We start from the raw sequence: 14,818 nt of genomic DNA, 5'->3' as shown, positions 1-14,818 counted from the left end.
CATTTTACTACATAAAAGCTGCCCTGTTTCTACAAAAGTATAACGGTAGAGGTCAGTAGGAAACCTACATAAATATTATTGTTAAGTTTTATTTAAAGTGTCCAGGATGGCGAGTAGACAGGTATACACTGTGCAGACAGCTAGGCCTATTATTTCAACAGTTTTGATAGCGGTAGGTACCTACAATCTGTGTCCACAGTCCACACATAGTCGACGGTCGATCGACGAGCTGAAACTATGTTGTCAAGGCAACGTGGATGGTTTCAGTCGACATCCATCGACGGCCGTCGACTGTGTGTGGACACAGCTTAAGAGACATCAAATGGGTGAACTCGAAATATCGCGCTCAGGGGACATTGAAAAGCGCAACCTCGTCTGTGTGCCCTTGAGAAAATAAAGATCTCTCTGGGTAGGTACCTACGTAATGTCTGACTTGTTTACATTTTTTATATTTTTTATTCCATTCCTCTTTATCCTCTTCCTTCTTACCCTCTTCTTTCCACTTCACTTGTTATTTTGCGACTTTATTTTTCATAAAGATGATGATTGTGAAAATGACAGAGAGAAAATTAGAGCGAGAGAGAGAGGAAAAAAAATAAGAGGAAGAAATTGATGGAGAAAAAGGGAGAGAAAGGGAGGGAGGAGAAGAAAGAAGGTTGTAGTGGAGAAGGAGGGACCCACTTCACTTGTTATTTTGCGACTTTATTTTTCATAAAGATGATGATTGTGAAAATGACAGAGAGAAAATTAGAGCGAGAGAGAGAGAGAGAGGAAAAAAATAAGAGGAAGAAATTGATGGAGAAAAAGGGAGAGAAAGGGAGGGAGGAGAAGAAAGAAGGTAGTAGTGGAGAAGGAGGGACAATTTGATATATGTGAATAACGAGTGGATTAATCCGCAATAGTTACGTCAATTAAAACGGGCTAACGAGTTTTCTTTTTTTTTTCTTGGCGTTTAATTCTTTCCAGATGTGTTTCTTCGAGGGATACAAGGAGGGACAAGTTGATATCTGTAAATAACGAGTGGATAAATCCGCAATAGTTACGTCAATTAAAACGGGTTAACGAGTTTTTTTTTTCTTGGCGTTTAATTGTTTCAAGATGTGTTTCTTCGAGGGATAGTGGAACAAACATCACCAGTAATAACATCCATCCCCCGGTTCCAACTCTTGCTCCTTCCCCCCTCATTAAATTCGTAGATATGGGTTTGCACGCACTGCAGTATTTATTTATTGAATAGCAAAGCATTTTCACATCAAAAGCTCTTTCACCTAACCACAGATTCGCCACTGGTGACAGGAGAGTGACATTATTCATTATTATAACAGTTGGCAAGACATTTCTCTGCCTCTTTCTTTACTCCGCATTTCTCAATCCTCACTCTAGTCAGTCTCCTTGTCCCCTGATCCTTCTTCTTTCTTTCTATCTCAATCCCTCACTCCTTGGCTTTTTCTCCACCTCCAGTACTCCCACTTCTGTATCTCTCTATTCTCATTTCTTATCGCCAAGAATGGCAGTGGAAGAAGTATTAAGAAGTTCTTCATCCTCATCTTGGCAGGGAATCAATTGTGATGTAATTGCTTCCCCAGCGCCTGAATTATCCCCCAATCCGTTATTGTGAAGATGAGAAAAATGTTCCAAGGTCATCTCCCTCCTTTAGCCTGTTCCCTAATCCACTTGACTCTGATGCAGCCTCCTGTATTGTAGAGATTAGAAAGATAAACACTTACAGTGTTCCGAAAGGTACCTCCCGTTTGTGAAGATTAGATAGTAGACAGTAAGCACTTAACTACATTGATGTTTAATGTTTATACAACATTGATGTTTATGTTTAATGCTGAGCACTGTTATTTATGATCTACTTATGTAGATCTCGATTTTATCTACTTTACGTCCATTACATTTAGGTATCGTAACAAAATGCCCACGTTTCAGGTCTTCTAATACACTAGCGGTCTACGATTTCATAATCTCACGATTTACATAGTTAAAGGTTATTTTTCCCAAACTAACTTACAGAATACCTATCTATTAATTAAGCTTATAAAGGTGTGTCCACACATAGATGTCGACTGAACCGTCCACACTGCCTTGACAACATAGATTCACCTCTTCGATCGACCTTAAATGGCCTTAGATCCTGACCAGCTAAGGGCTAACTTTTAAAATAATTCATTGAACTTTCTTTCCTGTTCCCAGATGTTGAAATCTAACCGAGAACTCAGCATGACGGTGCGAAGTCCCAGTATACCCCCGCAAGCGCCTCGCAATCATCCCCTCCCCCCACCTCCTGCCTGGACAATGCGGCAAGCCTACTCCTGGATCGACCGCCAGGGGCGCCCGTGTTCCCCTCCCCTGGACTATGCCCGCTCCGTCATTCCTATGCCGCCACCGCCCCCTCCTCCACCTCGCTGGAACTATTCCGCCCGGTCTTCCAAAGATACAGTCAGAAAGGTACGTCCACATCTTCAAGAGTACTTTAGCTATTCTCTCCGCCCTTTTAAAAAGTTCCGTTCATTATACAAAGTACTTCTCAGTTCGCACTTCGCCTTACGTTTTGCTCCGAAAAAACGTTTCCCAATTTTTTGACGCACTAGAGGCGCGAAGTCGTTTGTGGAATAGGTCTCTAGTTACTCTAGTAGTTCTAGTAAGGTTAGAATTTTAGAAAGGTAAGTGAAAGTTCTTCATTCTCGTTCTCGGGAAACCCTTAGATGTTGTTAATGCGATATTTTTTCCAAGTACCTACCACTTTGAAGTTTTGGCGTCTTGTCAACTTTTGACGACTGTCTGTAGCTCAAACCTCAGTAAAGTTTCATACTCCTTTAGGGCAGGTTGTTATTTGTTTTCTCTGCCCTTAAAGAAACAATCTCAAGCTCTTCAGTTGATTAAACTACAGTTTGCGCGTTGGTTCATGAGTCTCTTGGTTGTTAGGTCAACATTAAATTTTAAGTACGCTTTTTTTTAATCCAGTAAGTGCACCAAAGTTTATGACGATAGTACAGTTAGAACTCCGCCCATACATTGTGTTAATAGATATCTATCCCAACCATTACCCGAAGATATGGAGGTTCTAGTAACAGAAAGCTATTCTGTTTAACGACTTGAACAGTTGCTACTACCAGGCTTTATTGCTTCTATTTTCTATTGTATCTTGAAGCACATACTTCCCTGTGACCTGCATTTGATGAAAAAGATAGGACACAACTAACTACCCAACTAACAAGTCCTCATTTTATAAAATGGCGATTGGTTTCGGTAGGATGAAACCAATTCCGTGGTAGGTATCACTAGATAGTCTTAGAATCTTTATTTTATAATCCTTGTGAAATATAGATTGATTTTATTTCATTCTTTTTTAAACCTACCTTTTAATTGGTGGTAAACTTATATTCTATTGCAAATTCGTTAATTTTATCTGACAACGATCAAGTTTTTGATATGGTCTGTAGTAGGTAAAAATTGGTGGTGGTTTTTATTAAACTTCACTTAAAATGATCCTTTATAAATTCGATGTCCTCAGGTGGAGTTGAACATAGAGCCAGGACAAAGTCTGGGTCTGATGATCCGAGGTGGCGTAGAATATAATCTAGGCATCTTCATCACAGGCGTCGACAAGGATTCCGTGGCTGAACGAGCTGGATTGCTGGTAAGTCAACTTACCCTCTATCAATTTATCAAAGAGTTTTTGATTTTATCCGACCACGATAAAGATTTTGATACAGTCATTAGTGTAAGTGGATGTGGGCAGAAAAGTTGGGTTGAAAAGTTAGAGATAATTGATGTACTCGTACAAAAGAAGTCTCCGGTAGGTATTAATACAATTAAAAAGAGTTTTTGATTTTATCCGACCACGATAAAGATTTTGATACAGTCATTAGTGTAAGTGGATGTGGGCAGAAAAGTTGGGTTGAAAGGTTAGAGATAATTGATGTACTCGTACAAAAGAAGTCTCCGGTAGGTATTAATACAATTATCAATTTTCTCTGACGACGACAAAGCTTTTGACATGGTCAATTGCAATACTGGAGGGGGGCAAGGTTGTTTAGAGATAACTGGTGTACTCGTGCTAAAGAAGTATTCGGAAGTTAAGAAATTATTCATCAATTGCAATACTGGAGGGGGGCAAGGTTGTTTAGAGATAACTGGTGTACTCGTGCTAAAGAAGTATTCGGAAGTTATAAAATTATTCATTTTCTCTGACCACGACAAAGCTTTCGACACGGTCAGTTTTTATACTGGAGGGGGTTAAGCTTGTTTAGAGTTAGCGAAAAAAGTTTTCAGAAAACACAGAAAACAGGTGCCACGTGTATGTTTTTATCGTAGTTCCTAAGCTCATATGTCAGCCACCATTTGGAAAGCATTCATTGGAATCGTACAAGGATACTCCATTTGGCGTTCACCCAACGATTTTGGATCCGGGTTCGAAACTGAGATATTTTGTTGGGCAGAAAAATCGGGCTAACATATGTTTTTTGAAGGTTTTATACTTAATGTGTGTAAAAGCTCGAAAGCAGTTGGTCCTATCATGCTGTTTTTTTGTAGGAGCACTTGTGTATAAAGCCGATTGCAGAGTAGAAAACATTCCCTTATGTACACAATTTTGGAACTTATATTGGGAACAGTTCCATGAAAGGAACTGAACGGTTGGAACTTATTCCCTAAAGTGAACCGATCTTTGCCACCTCTACCTATCATGCTGTTTTTTTGTAGGAGCACTTGTGTATAAAGCCGATTGCAGAGTAGAAAACATTCCCTTATGTACACAATTTTGGTACCTACATAATATAGCGGGCTTTCTTTACAATCTTTACTTCGGCGAAAGTAGTAAATGAAGAAGTTTTCAGTAAGGAAGGAAAGCTCAGGACAAGACAAAGTAGAATAAACACACAATGTACGGGGTGACTCCAACTTTTTAATTTAGTCATGATTTTGCTATATCCCAATAACTTTCTCTTTTTTTTTTTTTTTTTAGTTTTCCCATGAGCAGACATCCCCCTCTATGTACGGGGTGACTCCAACTTAATTTAGTCATGATTTTGCTATATCCCAATAACTTTTTTTTTTAGTTTTCCCATGAGCAGACATCCCCCTCTTTTTCTGGAGTAGTTCTTAGTGCCATATTACTGGCGTAAACTTTTCATATTTTATTCGCGGGGGCGAATGTCATAGGGTAGGTAAAAGTGACGGAGTTTCGATTTTCAGATATTGAAATATTTGAAATTCTGTCACTTGTAAAGCTTTTCGTTCTGTTGACACTTGACACGTAATGTTATTTTGGCTGCTCCTAGTTTTTTTGTCATTTGATATCTTTGGCATCTGACCCTTTCACTACAGAATTACGGATATTCTTTTGTTTTGATATCCTTTCTAAGCAAACTAAATTCAGGCTAATATAATCTTGTGAAATATGAAAGTAAGGACCCATTCTTTCATAGATCAACACGACTATAACTTCATTCTGTCACTTGTAAAGCTTTTCGTTCTGTTGACACTTGACACGTAATGTTATTTTGGCTGCTCCTAGTTTTTTTGTCATTTGATATATTTGGCATCTGACCCTTTCACTACAGAATTACGAATATTCTATTGTTTTGATATCCTATCTAAGCAAACTAAATTCAGGCTAAAATAATCTTGTGAAATATGAAAGTAAGGACCCATTCTTTCATAGATCAACACGACTATAACTTCACTACACTGTAAACTATCGCACACAGAAATCAATACGGTATAATGTAAGTCTATGGCTTATCTTTCTCTCCCTTTCCTTTCTTTCTCTTTTCTCTACTACCTGTTTTGCTCCTTCCCTCCCTCTCTCTCTCCCTCCTCTCTTTTCCTATTTACATTCTGCCCCCCTCCCCTTTCCGGAGAAATGTCTTGTCTAGTCACGAAGTCAGAATAGGTGCACACAGAAATCAATACGGTATAATGTAAGTCTATGGCTTATCTTTCTCTCCCTTTCCTTTCTTTCTCTTTTCTCTACTACCTGTTTCGCTCCTTCCCCTCCTTCTCCTCTCTTTTCCTATTTACATTCTCCCCCCCTCCCCTTTCCGGAGAAATGTCTTGTCTAGTCACGAAGTCAGAATAGGTACAAACATTTTTCTAGCATTTACCTTTTTTCTCTGTTGCTACCTTTATTTCTCTCTCTCTCTCTCTCCCAGAATAGGTACAAACATTTTTCTAGCATTTACCTTTTTTCTCTGTTGCTACCTTTATTTCTCTCTCTCTCTCTCTCCCTCTCTCTCTCTTTCTCTCTTCTTCCTCTTGGATAGATTGAACTTTTGGTTTACCCAGCGGCAAAGCAGAAATAAAAACAAAACAAAAAGGGAGAGAGAGGGAGGGAAAAAGATTGAAAGAAGACAGCCAAACTAATTTAAGAGAAGAGCAGAAGGAAGAGAGATTAAAATTCTAGCCACGAGTGATAAAACTTGTACTTAACGCTCCTCTCTCTTTCTCTCTCTCTCTCCCTCCCTCTCCTCCTCCCTTCTCCATTTCTTCTCTCTTCCCATCTACATCTCTTCTTATTTCTACATTTCTCAATCCTTTTTATCCTACTTTCTTTTGCTGCTTCTACTTCTCTTTTATGTGTATTTCGGCTTCTCCTCTCTCTTTCACTCTGAGTGAGATCGATCTATCTTTGTTCAACTAGTAAGACAAGTTTGTTGGCTTATAAATATGTAATGTATTCAAATTTCAAGTCAAATTTTTATAAACAGTCACAGAAAAAACGAAACCATTTTCTAAATAGTTGTGGGAGGACCTATATTATCCTAATTGAAACGCTTTTCCTTTTTTTAATCTCTTTTTCTTCTCGTATTCGGATGGAAATTTATATTATTTGCACTAGTTTTCATATTTTCTTTAATATCAAAAGACGAAGTAGAAGACGTAAGGCAGAAGAGAAAGAGAAGAGCAGAAGGAAGAGAGATTAAAATTCTAGCCACGAGTGATAAAACTTGTACTTAACGCTCCTCTCTCTTTCTCTCTCTCTCCCTCCCTCCTCCTTCTCCTCCATTTCTTCTCTCTTCCCATATACATCTCTTCTTATTTCTACATTTCTCAATCCTTTTTATCTTACTTTCTCTTGCTGCTTCTACTTCTCTTTTATGTATATTTCGGCTTCTCCTCTCTCTTTCTCTCTTCCACTCTGAGTGAGATCGATCTATCTTTGTTCAACTAGTAAGACAAGTTTGTTGGCTTAGAAATATGTAATGTATTCAAATTTCAAGTCAAATTTTTATAAACAGTCACAGAAAAAACGAAACTATTTTCTAAATAGTTGTGGGATTCCCTATATTATCCTAATTAAAACGCTTTTCCTTTTTTTTAATCTCTCTCTCCCTCGCCCTCTCTATTTTTGTCTTGTCTCTGGATTTTTCTTTTCTTGTTAAAAAGGACAAAGTATTTAGCAAAGGGGAGGGAGGGTTGTTTTTCAATTTCCGAAGTGGAACGCCGTTGTCTTCTGTCCCTTTGTTGAAAATGTGTTTCAATTAGTTGGTACTTAAAATAATATTGTTCTCAAGGGCCTGATTGTTCTTCAACTTCGCTCGGAAATATTCCACTTCACAATAAAATTTTTCATTTTTAAAAAAACTAGAATACTCTTACCCTGAAATAAGAAAATGTTGTATATACAGATAAAAAGACATTCTCACTTTAACAGTTATCGGTAAATTCACCTAGGTCCTAGGACATGGAAAAAAAGCCCCGATAATGCTTCTGGTCGTCCAAGGGGATTTAAAACCCCAATTATTTGCCATTCACAGACACAATAATAAAACAAAGTATGTGCCTAGAATTTTTATTTTATGTTCCGGCTTCGGTACCTAGTCACCAAAGTTTCCCCAAGGGGATCAATAAGCATTTGTCAAAGTTAGCATTTTGCTAGTTGGATCTCTTATACTCTTATATGGAAACCTTTTGTAAAGTATGTATGGTATCCAGATGTTCAGAAAGAAAAGAGTATTTTATACGTTAGGTTAGGTAGATGCATGTTATATTATGTACATGTATTCTACCTTTTTTCTTCCTTTTCTTTAACATTTTCATCATCCTCCTCTTCTTCTTTTGTAGCATCTTCTCTAACTTTACTTCTCCCATTTTTTTTTCAAAGTCCCTGCACTCTCTCTTTTCCAACGTCTAACTTTCCATTTGATTGTTTTCTTTACTTCAGGTACAGGCAACGCTACTTTCTTCAAGTAGCGGCAGCATTGTGATTACATTGTAAAGTACATACAACACAATTTTTCACATGAATTCACCACTGATCGAGTTCTTTATTGAAAAATTTCCGGGTAGTAGTTAAATTTAATATGAACCAGGTACTTAACGATTTGAAAAAATAATTTATCGAGTACAAGTATTTTTCAAAACCCTCGGTTTAGAATATTGCAATTTTGTGTTTCAGATCTCTTTTGTCTTATTTACTTGTACTTTTTTTTTTCATAGGTTGTATAGTTGTACCTAATTCTGCCTCTTGAAGAGCGACCTAACAAATGAGGTACGTCAGTCTGATTTTAATCTAAATCCGAGTGGCAGAGATCGTCCAAAGACTTCTTTTTTTGTATATTTACACAAAGTTACCTAGGTATTTGTAATTTATTTTCCAATGCTAATATGCTAATGATTTCATGTTTTCACTTCTTTTGTTTCATGCTAATCTGATGTGGATTATAAGATGGAGATGGTAAGTTACCTTTCTTCACTTTTTCTTTGTAACAAAATTACACATTTCGAACTTTTGACAGGCATTTCAACGCTGATTTACTAAGCGACAGCAATTTGGAAATAAATCGAAAAGGCCCCACCATATCATAAGCTTTTTTCAAATCTTGAAACATTTCAAAGATTCTGAAAAGTATTCGAACAGCCCAGGGTCTGCCTTGTCGTGGTGTGGAGCCTTATCGATCTCTTTCGATGTGGCATTGGTTTCATATTTGGCGACCGTTTTCTCATCTTTAATATGACTTCTGTTGGTAACAGCTGTTTTGCTGTCGCTTGAATTCCTGCAGTTTCCTGAAAGGGAATGACATGATCAAGTTTAATATTTTTACTTTTTTAACTGGTTCATGATGTTCGACTACCTAGATATTTATTAACTTATTATTATCGCTCTAATATGTTTCAATACTTTGATTAAATGTTGACATTTCACATGTCCGAATCATGTTAACTATTTGAGTACGTATTGTTTAAAAACGTGTGAATACCACCGTCCTGTATCCTGAATTTCATCTAATTTTGCCTAATCCGGAATTTTCATACTGTAGACAAACTTACCTAAACGATTTAATTTCTTCCGTGTGATATGTTTCTTGGCATCATTGTTCACCGAATAAATAGTGGGTGGTGTTTGACCTTTACTGCTTCTCTCCGTGGTTTTGTGTCTATTCGAGCTAATGTTGCATTTTCTTTCCCGTTTTCCTTTCTTTTTTCTTTCTTTCAAATTTTCTTCCTCCAACGGTTCTGTTACTTCAGTGTTATCGTGATTCACAAAGGCAGTCGTTTCTTTCCATTGTTTACACGTGTCTACACCTAGCGCGTCAGGGTCATGGTTTTCATATCCTCTTTTATGATCTGTCTTTTCTGGAGATTTAGTTTCGCTGAACTTGTTAAATAATACCCCACGTAACTCTTGGTTTAGGTCGTACAGATCTTCTTGTTGCTTTTTGAGTCCTTCGTCTTGTAGATGTTGAACTCTTTCTAGCTTTTCATTTCTAGTTTCACCGGAAGCTATCATGCGATCTGCTTCCTCACGTACATGATCACTGTTCTCGTGTCTGATAATGCGAGAATAGTTTACAATGAGAACTTCAGACTCGGAGACATAACTGTGCGAATTTTCCCAGTTCGGAGAGACGTGTATAATTTTCACATTAGAAGCTTTCGGATCGATGAACTCGGTTTGGGTTTCCTTTTTGGATTGTTTGGAGATGTTGGTGGCCATTTCATTCCACTCGTTGAAACTGAAATACAAAAGTTCATGTGTTAGAGATCCTGAAAAAAGCTAAACTTCAAAACTTCATTTCTGTGATTCTCTGAATGATACTGGTAATTCCAGTTGATATTTTTCTAAAAGATCAATAGAATGTTAGAAAATCATTGTATTATTGTTAATTCTTACCACTGTCTAAGCAAATCATTTTCCTTATTTATTGGCTCATTTTCATTTTCAGTTGTTTCATTTTCGAGTTCTTTTTGTGAATAAAATACATTCCTCCCGACTTTAGGAGCTGCTACAATATGGCTGAAGGACCTTTTTTATCTCCCGAGTATGGTACAATACAAACTATGCCAACTTCTCCAAACAAAATATATGGTGAGTAATAAAAAAAGCAGGCCATAAATCTAAAAGTATAAAAAATGGCTCGTGTCCCATAGAGCAAATGCATTGTTTCTGTCGCCGGTCGTGTATCCTATGTGTTCTAACACAACATAGACTGGCGGTGACTGGTCCAATATAATATCAACTTGTATTGTACCTCTTACATTCTCAATTATACCTACATACCTACTCTTATTGTAATGTACCATAACTCTATTATTCCCAAGCTGAGATTACAGTGGCTAAACGTTATCATACTATTAATGAATGGCGCAAAAAGGTAAAGCTGGCAGCCTATGTCACTTTTATATTAACATAATATCCTATTAACTTTCCAAATTATCGGAAAATAAAGCCCAATAGTGCTAGCTGTCCAAAATTTTACTTTCTGTTTTCTATTGACATGAAGAAGAACAACGTCACTCGCCGCACCAAGGCAACTCCCAAGCGTTACAAACCGTCGAGGATACCAGTTCGTAAGATCACTTTCCGACCCAAGGACAAAACCAAAATTTATTCAGAAAAGCAAATTCAAAATCCTGATGAGTCTTCTTGTTTGGCTCCAGTCGTCTTTAGAAATAATAAAGATACAAGCCTGGAATACATGTCCTTTAGTAATCACGCCAACCGCCATTTATTCTCAGGAGTAGTCCCCTGGTTCTTACTTGTTGACTTTTACTTTGTTCCACGATTTTGTTGATCTCCAGCAAATTGTCCAGGATTTTGTTGCGATCCGATTTGTTGATGTCAATGTCTTTGATCGTGTTGGTCAATTCCTCAGCTATGCTTGCCACCAGCAAATTGGTGCTGATGTCCGAGCTCAAATGATTCTGAATAACCATTGTGATCCTATCCTTGGTTTATCCTTAAATTTGGTGCATAGTTCTGGAACGAGATGTAAATTCATAACGAAATATACTTATAGTATAGTGCAATAGCTGCAATAGTGCTTTATGTTGACTGTTGAAGTAGGACATGTAGTCCCTTTATCACAACAGTTTAATCACAACCCCACTTTATTAACGTAGGCATTCAGGATTTAGGTGATCCTATCCTTGGTTTATCCTTAAATTTGGTGCATAGTTCTGGAACGAGATGTAAATTCATAACGAAATTTACGAAATATACTTAAAGTATAGTGCAGTAGCTGCAATAGTGCTTTATGTTGACTGTTGAAGTAGGACATGTAGTCCCTTTATCACAACAGTTTAATCTCAACCCCACTTTATTAACGTAGGCATTCAGGATTTAACAAAGTTTCCCCAAGGGGATCAATAAGCATTTGTCAAAGTTAGCATTTTGCTAGTTGGATCTCTTATACTCTTATATGGAAACCTTTTGTAAAGTACATACAACACAATTTTTCACATGAATTCACCACTGATCGAGTTCTTTATTGAAAAATTTCCGGGTAGTAGTTAAATTTAATATGAACCAGGTACTTAACGATTTGAAAAAATAATTTATCGGAAAAAAAAGGTGGAGAAGATGGAATAGAATTCCAAGAAAATCGCCAATTTGCCATGACGAAATCTCATTGACGTCATAATTTCTTATTACTCCCTCATTTTCCCTCATCGTTATCCCTTATCATTATCCTTTATTTATTCCACCTACACAAAGCTTCTCTGCTTCTCTCAGTATAAAAATCCAATCCCTATATTCGTTGATCAATCCAGGGGGATTTCTCCTGCGAAAAGATTTTCTCATTATTTTTTTTCCCCCCAAAGCGTCACACCATCAGGAGTAATTCAACACAATTGTCTTCCGTAGCGACGTAATATCCGGGAATAAAAGTGACGGTACAAATCTTTATGAATCTATCCCCAATCAATAGCAGAAGATACGGGTGGTCCCGGGGTACCTTGAATACGGGGTGTTACTGGCGTGCCTTTGATGTAGGATATCATGAAGCTGCCCCCACAAAGTCCAAGTGATTTGTTTGAGCAAGAGTGCTCACAAAGTTGGTTTATATCAAAGTTAGGATTCGAGGACCTGAAGGCACATTCTCTTCATGTGTCAAATATTTTGCCAAACTTCACAAAATAAATGAGCACAAAATGAAGTTTTCCATCAATACAGTATTCTGCCCCGGGGAGTATTCTGCCCATCTCCCAGTACAGGACAATGTACTCGTAGCACAGACCTATTTCCGGGTTAGATCCAAGATTGACTCGATGCTGTCGAAAAATTCAATCTCGATTTTTCGACTGTGCGGTTCCCTCTTTCTCCTGATAGGCACTGAAACATCCTGTAGATAAAAGTCAATTTCACCTGCCGGCTTCAATTCAGCAGCATCACGCTTCAGCGTGCTGAGGAAATAGAAAATGGCAACACTCTGCTAACGGTTGTTACTATCGTTTATGAAAATCTCATATTGCAATTTAATTCCAATATCGCTGCTGCAGAATGTAATGTTATGTTGTTATAAATGATCCACTCCGTTTTTATTGTAACAATAAACAAACAATGATTGTAGAAATGTAGAGAGCTGCGGAGGAAGATTATCTCTGATCTTTATGAGATTGTTATGGACTTTGCCTTTGTCTGGATGTATCACAGGGAAATGTTTAATATAGGGGTTTCTCTTTCCATGCTTATTCTCTATTTAAGACTCTCAGGAAAATATTAATGATGTGCACAATTAGTACAAAATGTAGAGAGCTGCGGAGGAAGATTATCTCTGATCTTTATGAGATTGTTATGGACTTTGCCTTTGTCTGGATGTATCACAGGGAAATATTTAATATAGGGGTTTCTCTTTCCAGTCTTATTCTCTAATTAAGACTCTCGGGAAAATATTAATGATGTGCACAGATAGGCAGGTTTTAGCGTAGGGTCACAAGAGTTACAGGACACAAGGGGTTACAGGGTTAGAGACAGGAAAGCTATAACATTATATTAACCCTACAAAGAGAACACCGTTTATTCCGCTGGGAATAAGAACACTTGTACTGTAAAATGTCAAACATATTAAACCTATCTTTCACCCCCACTCCTACCTTACCCGTGCTCATTACAGATGTAGGGTTGTAGACGATAGGGTCACCTTCCTATACACCTCCCCCTCAGCCTTTGATCCTACGAAATGTAGAGAGCTGCGGAGGAAGATTATCTCTGATCTTTATGAGATTGTTATGGACTTTGCCTTTGTCTGGATGTATCACAGGGAATTTTTAATATAGAGGTTTCTCTTTCCATTCTTATTGTTCTCAGATTCCTCAAGTCACGTGACAGTTAGTCCATGGCAGACGAAGAGTTTGCTGAGCTTGGTGAAATCAATCTGTCCCATGAGTACTTGCTCCGATCTGGTGTGGGTGCACTTCATGGTAACGGGGGTGGTGCAGTGTGGGGCAGATCCCCGGGGAGTATTCTGCCCATCTCCCAGTACAGGACAATGTACCATGCAGACCAGTGTAGGGCGGCTGAGGCCGAGGATATCATGGGTCACTACAATATGAGTACTTGCTCCGATCTGGTGTGGGTGCACTTCATGGTAACGGGGGTGGTGCAGTGTGGGGCAGATCCCCGGGGAGTATTCTGCCGATCTCCCAGTACAGGACAATGTACCATGCAGACCAGTGCAGGGCGGCTGAGGCCGAGGATATCATGGGTCACTACAACCCTAGGGCGAGTCATCGGTCCAAGGCAGGTCTCTACTATTCTCCCCCTGGTACCTCGTATACTATAGTAGAGCGGCCACCCCCACCACCCCCTGTTCCTCTGCCACAACCGCCCAAACCCCGGGGTACCTACCTTGGAACGAATGGAAGCAGTTACCGAACCCAGCCGAGCAGTACCGAATATCGTAGTAATAGTCCTAGCAATAACACGTCAAGTAGTTACCGGAATACATCGAGTCATTCCCATGGCACGAAGAAAGGAGCGCTGTCTCCGGAACAGGTGCTCAAAATGTTGACATCAGGGGGAGGCGGGAAGAAATCAGCTGAAGGTTCAGAAGAACATCACCATCATCCTAGACATAGAAGACTGACACCTCCTGACATTGATCAGCTACCTGTCCGGACTATAAATATGAACAGGAGTCAGGATATTTAGCAATAAGATACAACACATGCTTGCTAGTAGTTTTCTTTCTCTGAATGTTTCGGTAAAACCTTATATCCTGGTTTTATATATACCCATGTACAAAGGTCCACTTTATTTATTCCACTATCACATATGACAATATGACTATTTTTGGGTTCTAGGTGAGAACCCAGTGGCCAGTTCCCAAATAGAGCCCATTCAATGCTTGTTTTTTTTCTCCGGGTTTTAGAGGGAACTGTAACTACTGAACTCTTATGGTCTCGAAAGGGAACAGAGAAGACATGATAGGAGAAATCCAGTCTTTCCGATAACGAACCTTATCAGGTTATCAGTTTAGGATAAAATCCGCCCCAAGTGGTAATCATAGCAGCGACCTAGCGCTAACAAAGCAGACGCTCTACCTTCCAAGCTAACTAAACTGGCTACATTTATTCTTGGCTTCTCCAC

General features: G+C 38.6%; 1 protein-coding gene across 1 annotated transcript in view; it reads left to right on the top strand.

Moving 5' to 3' along the window:
* Window positions 1–14,818, top strand: part of LOC103524914 — a 116,749-nt gene that overhangs the window by 23,591 nt on the left and 78,340 nt on the right. The window contains exons 4-5 of the mRNA XM_026820184.1: window positions 2,197–2,451; window positions 3,518–3,643. Coding sequence (XP_026675985.1) covers window positions 2,197–2,451; window positions 3,518–3,643 — 381 coding nt within the window. The remainder of the gene's footprint in view (window positions 1–2,196; window positions 2,452–3,517; window positions 3,644–14,818) is intronic.

This window comes from Diaphorina citri, unplaced genomic scaffold, assembly GCF_000475195.1.
Source record: "Diaphorina citri unplaced genomic scaffold, Diaci psyllid genome assembly version 1.1 scaffold125, whole genome shotgun sequence".
Taxonomy (NCBI): Eukaryota; Metazoa; Arthropoda; class Insecta; order Hemiptera; family Psyllidae; genus Diaphorina; species Diaphorina citri.
The sequence above is the reverse complement of the archived record's forward strand: the minus strand, read 5'-3'. Positions and strand labels throughout refer to the sequence as shown.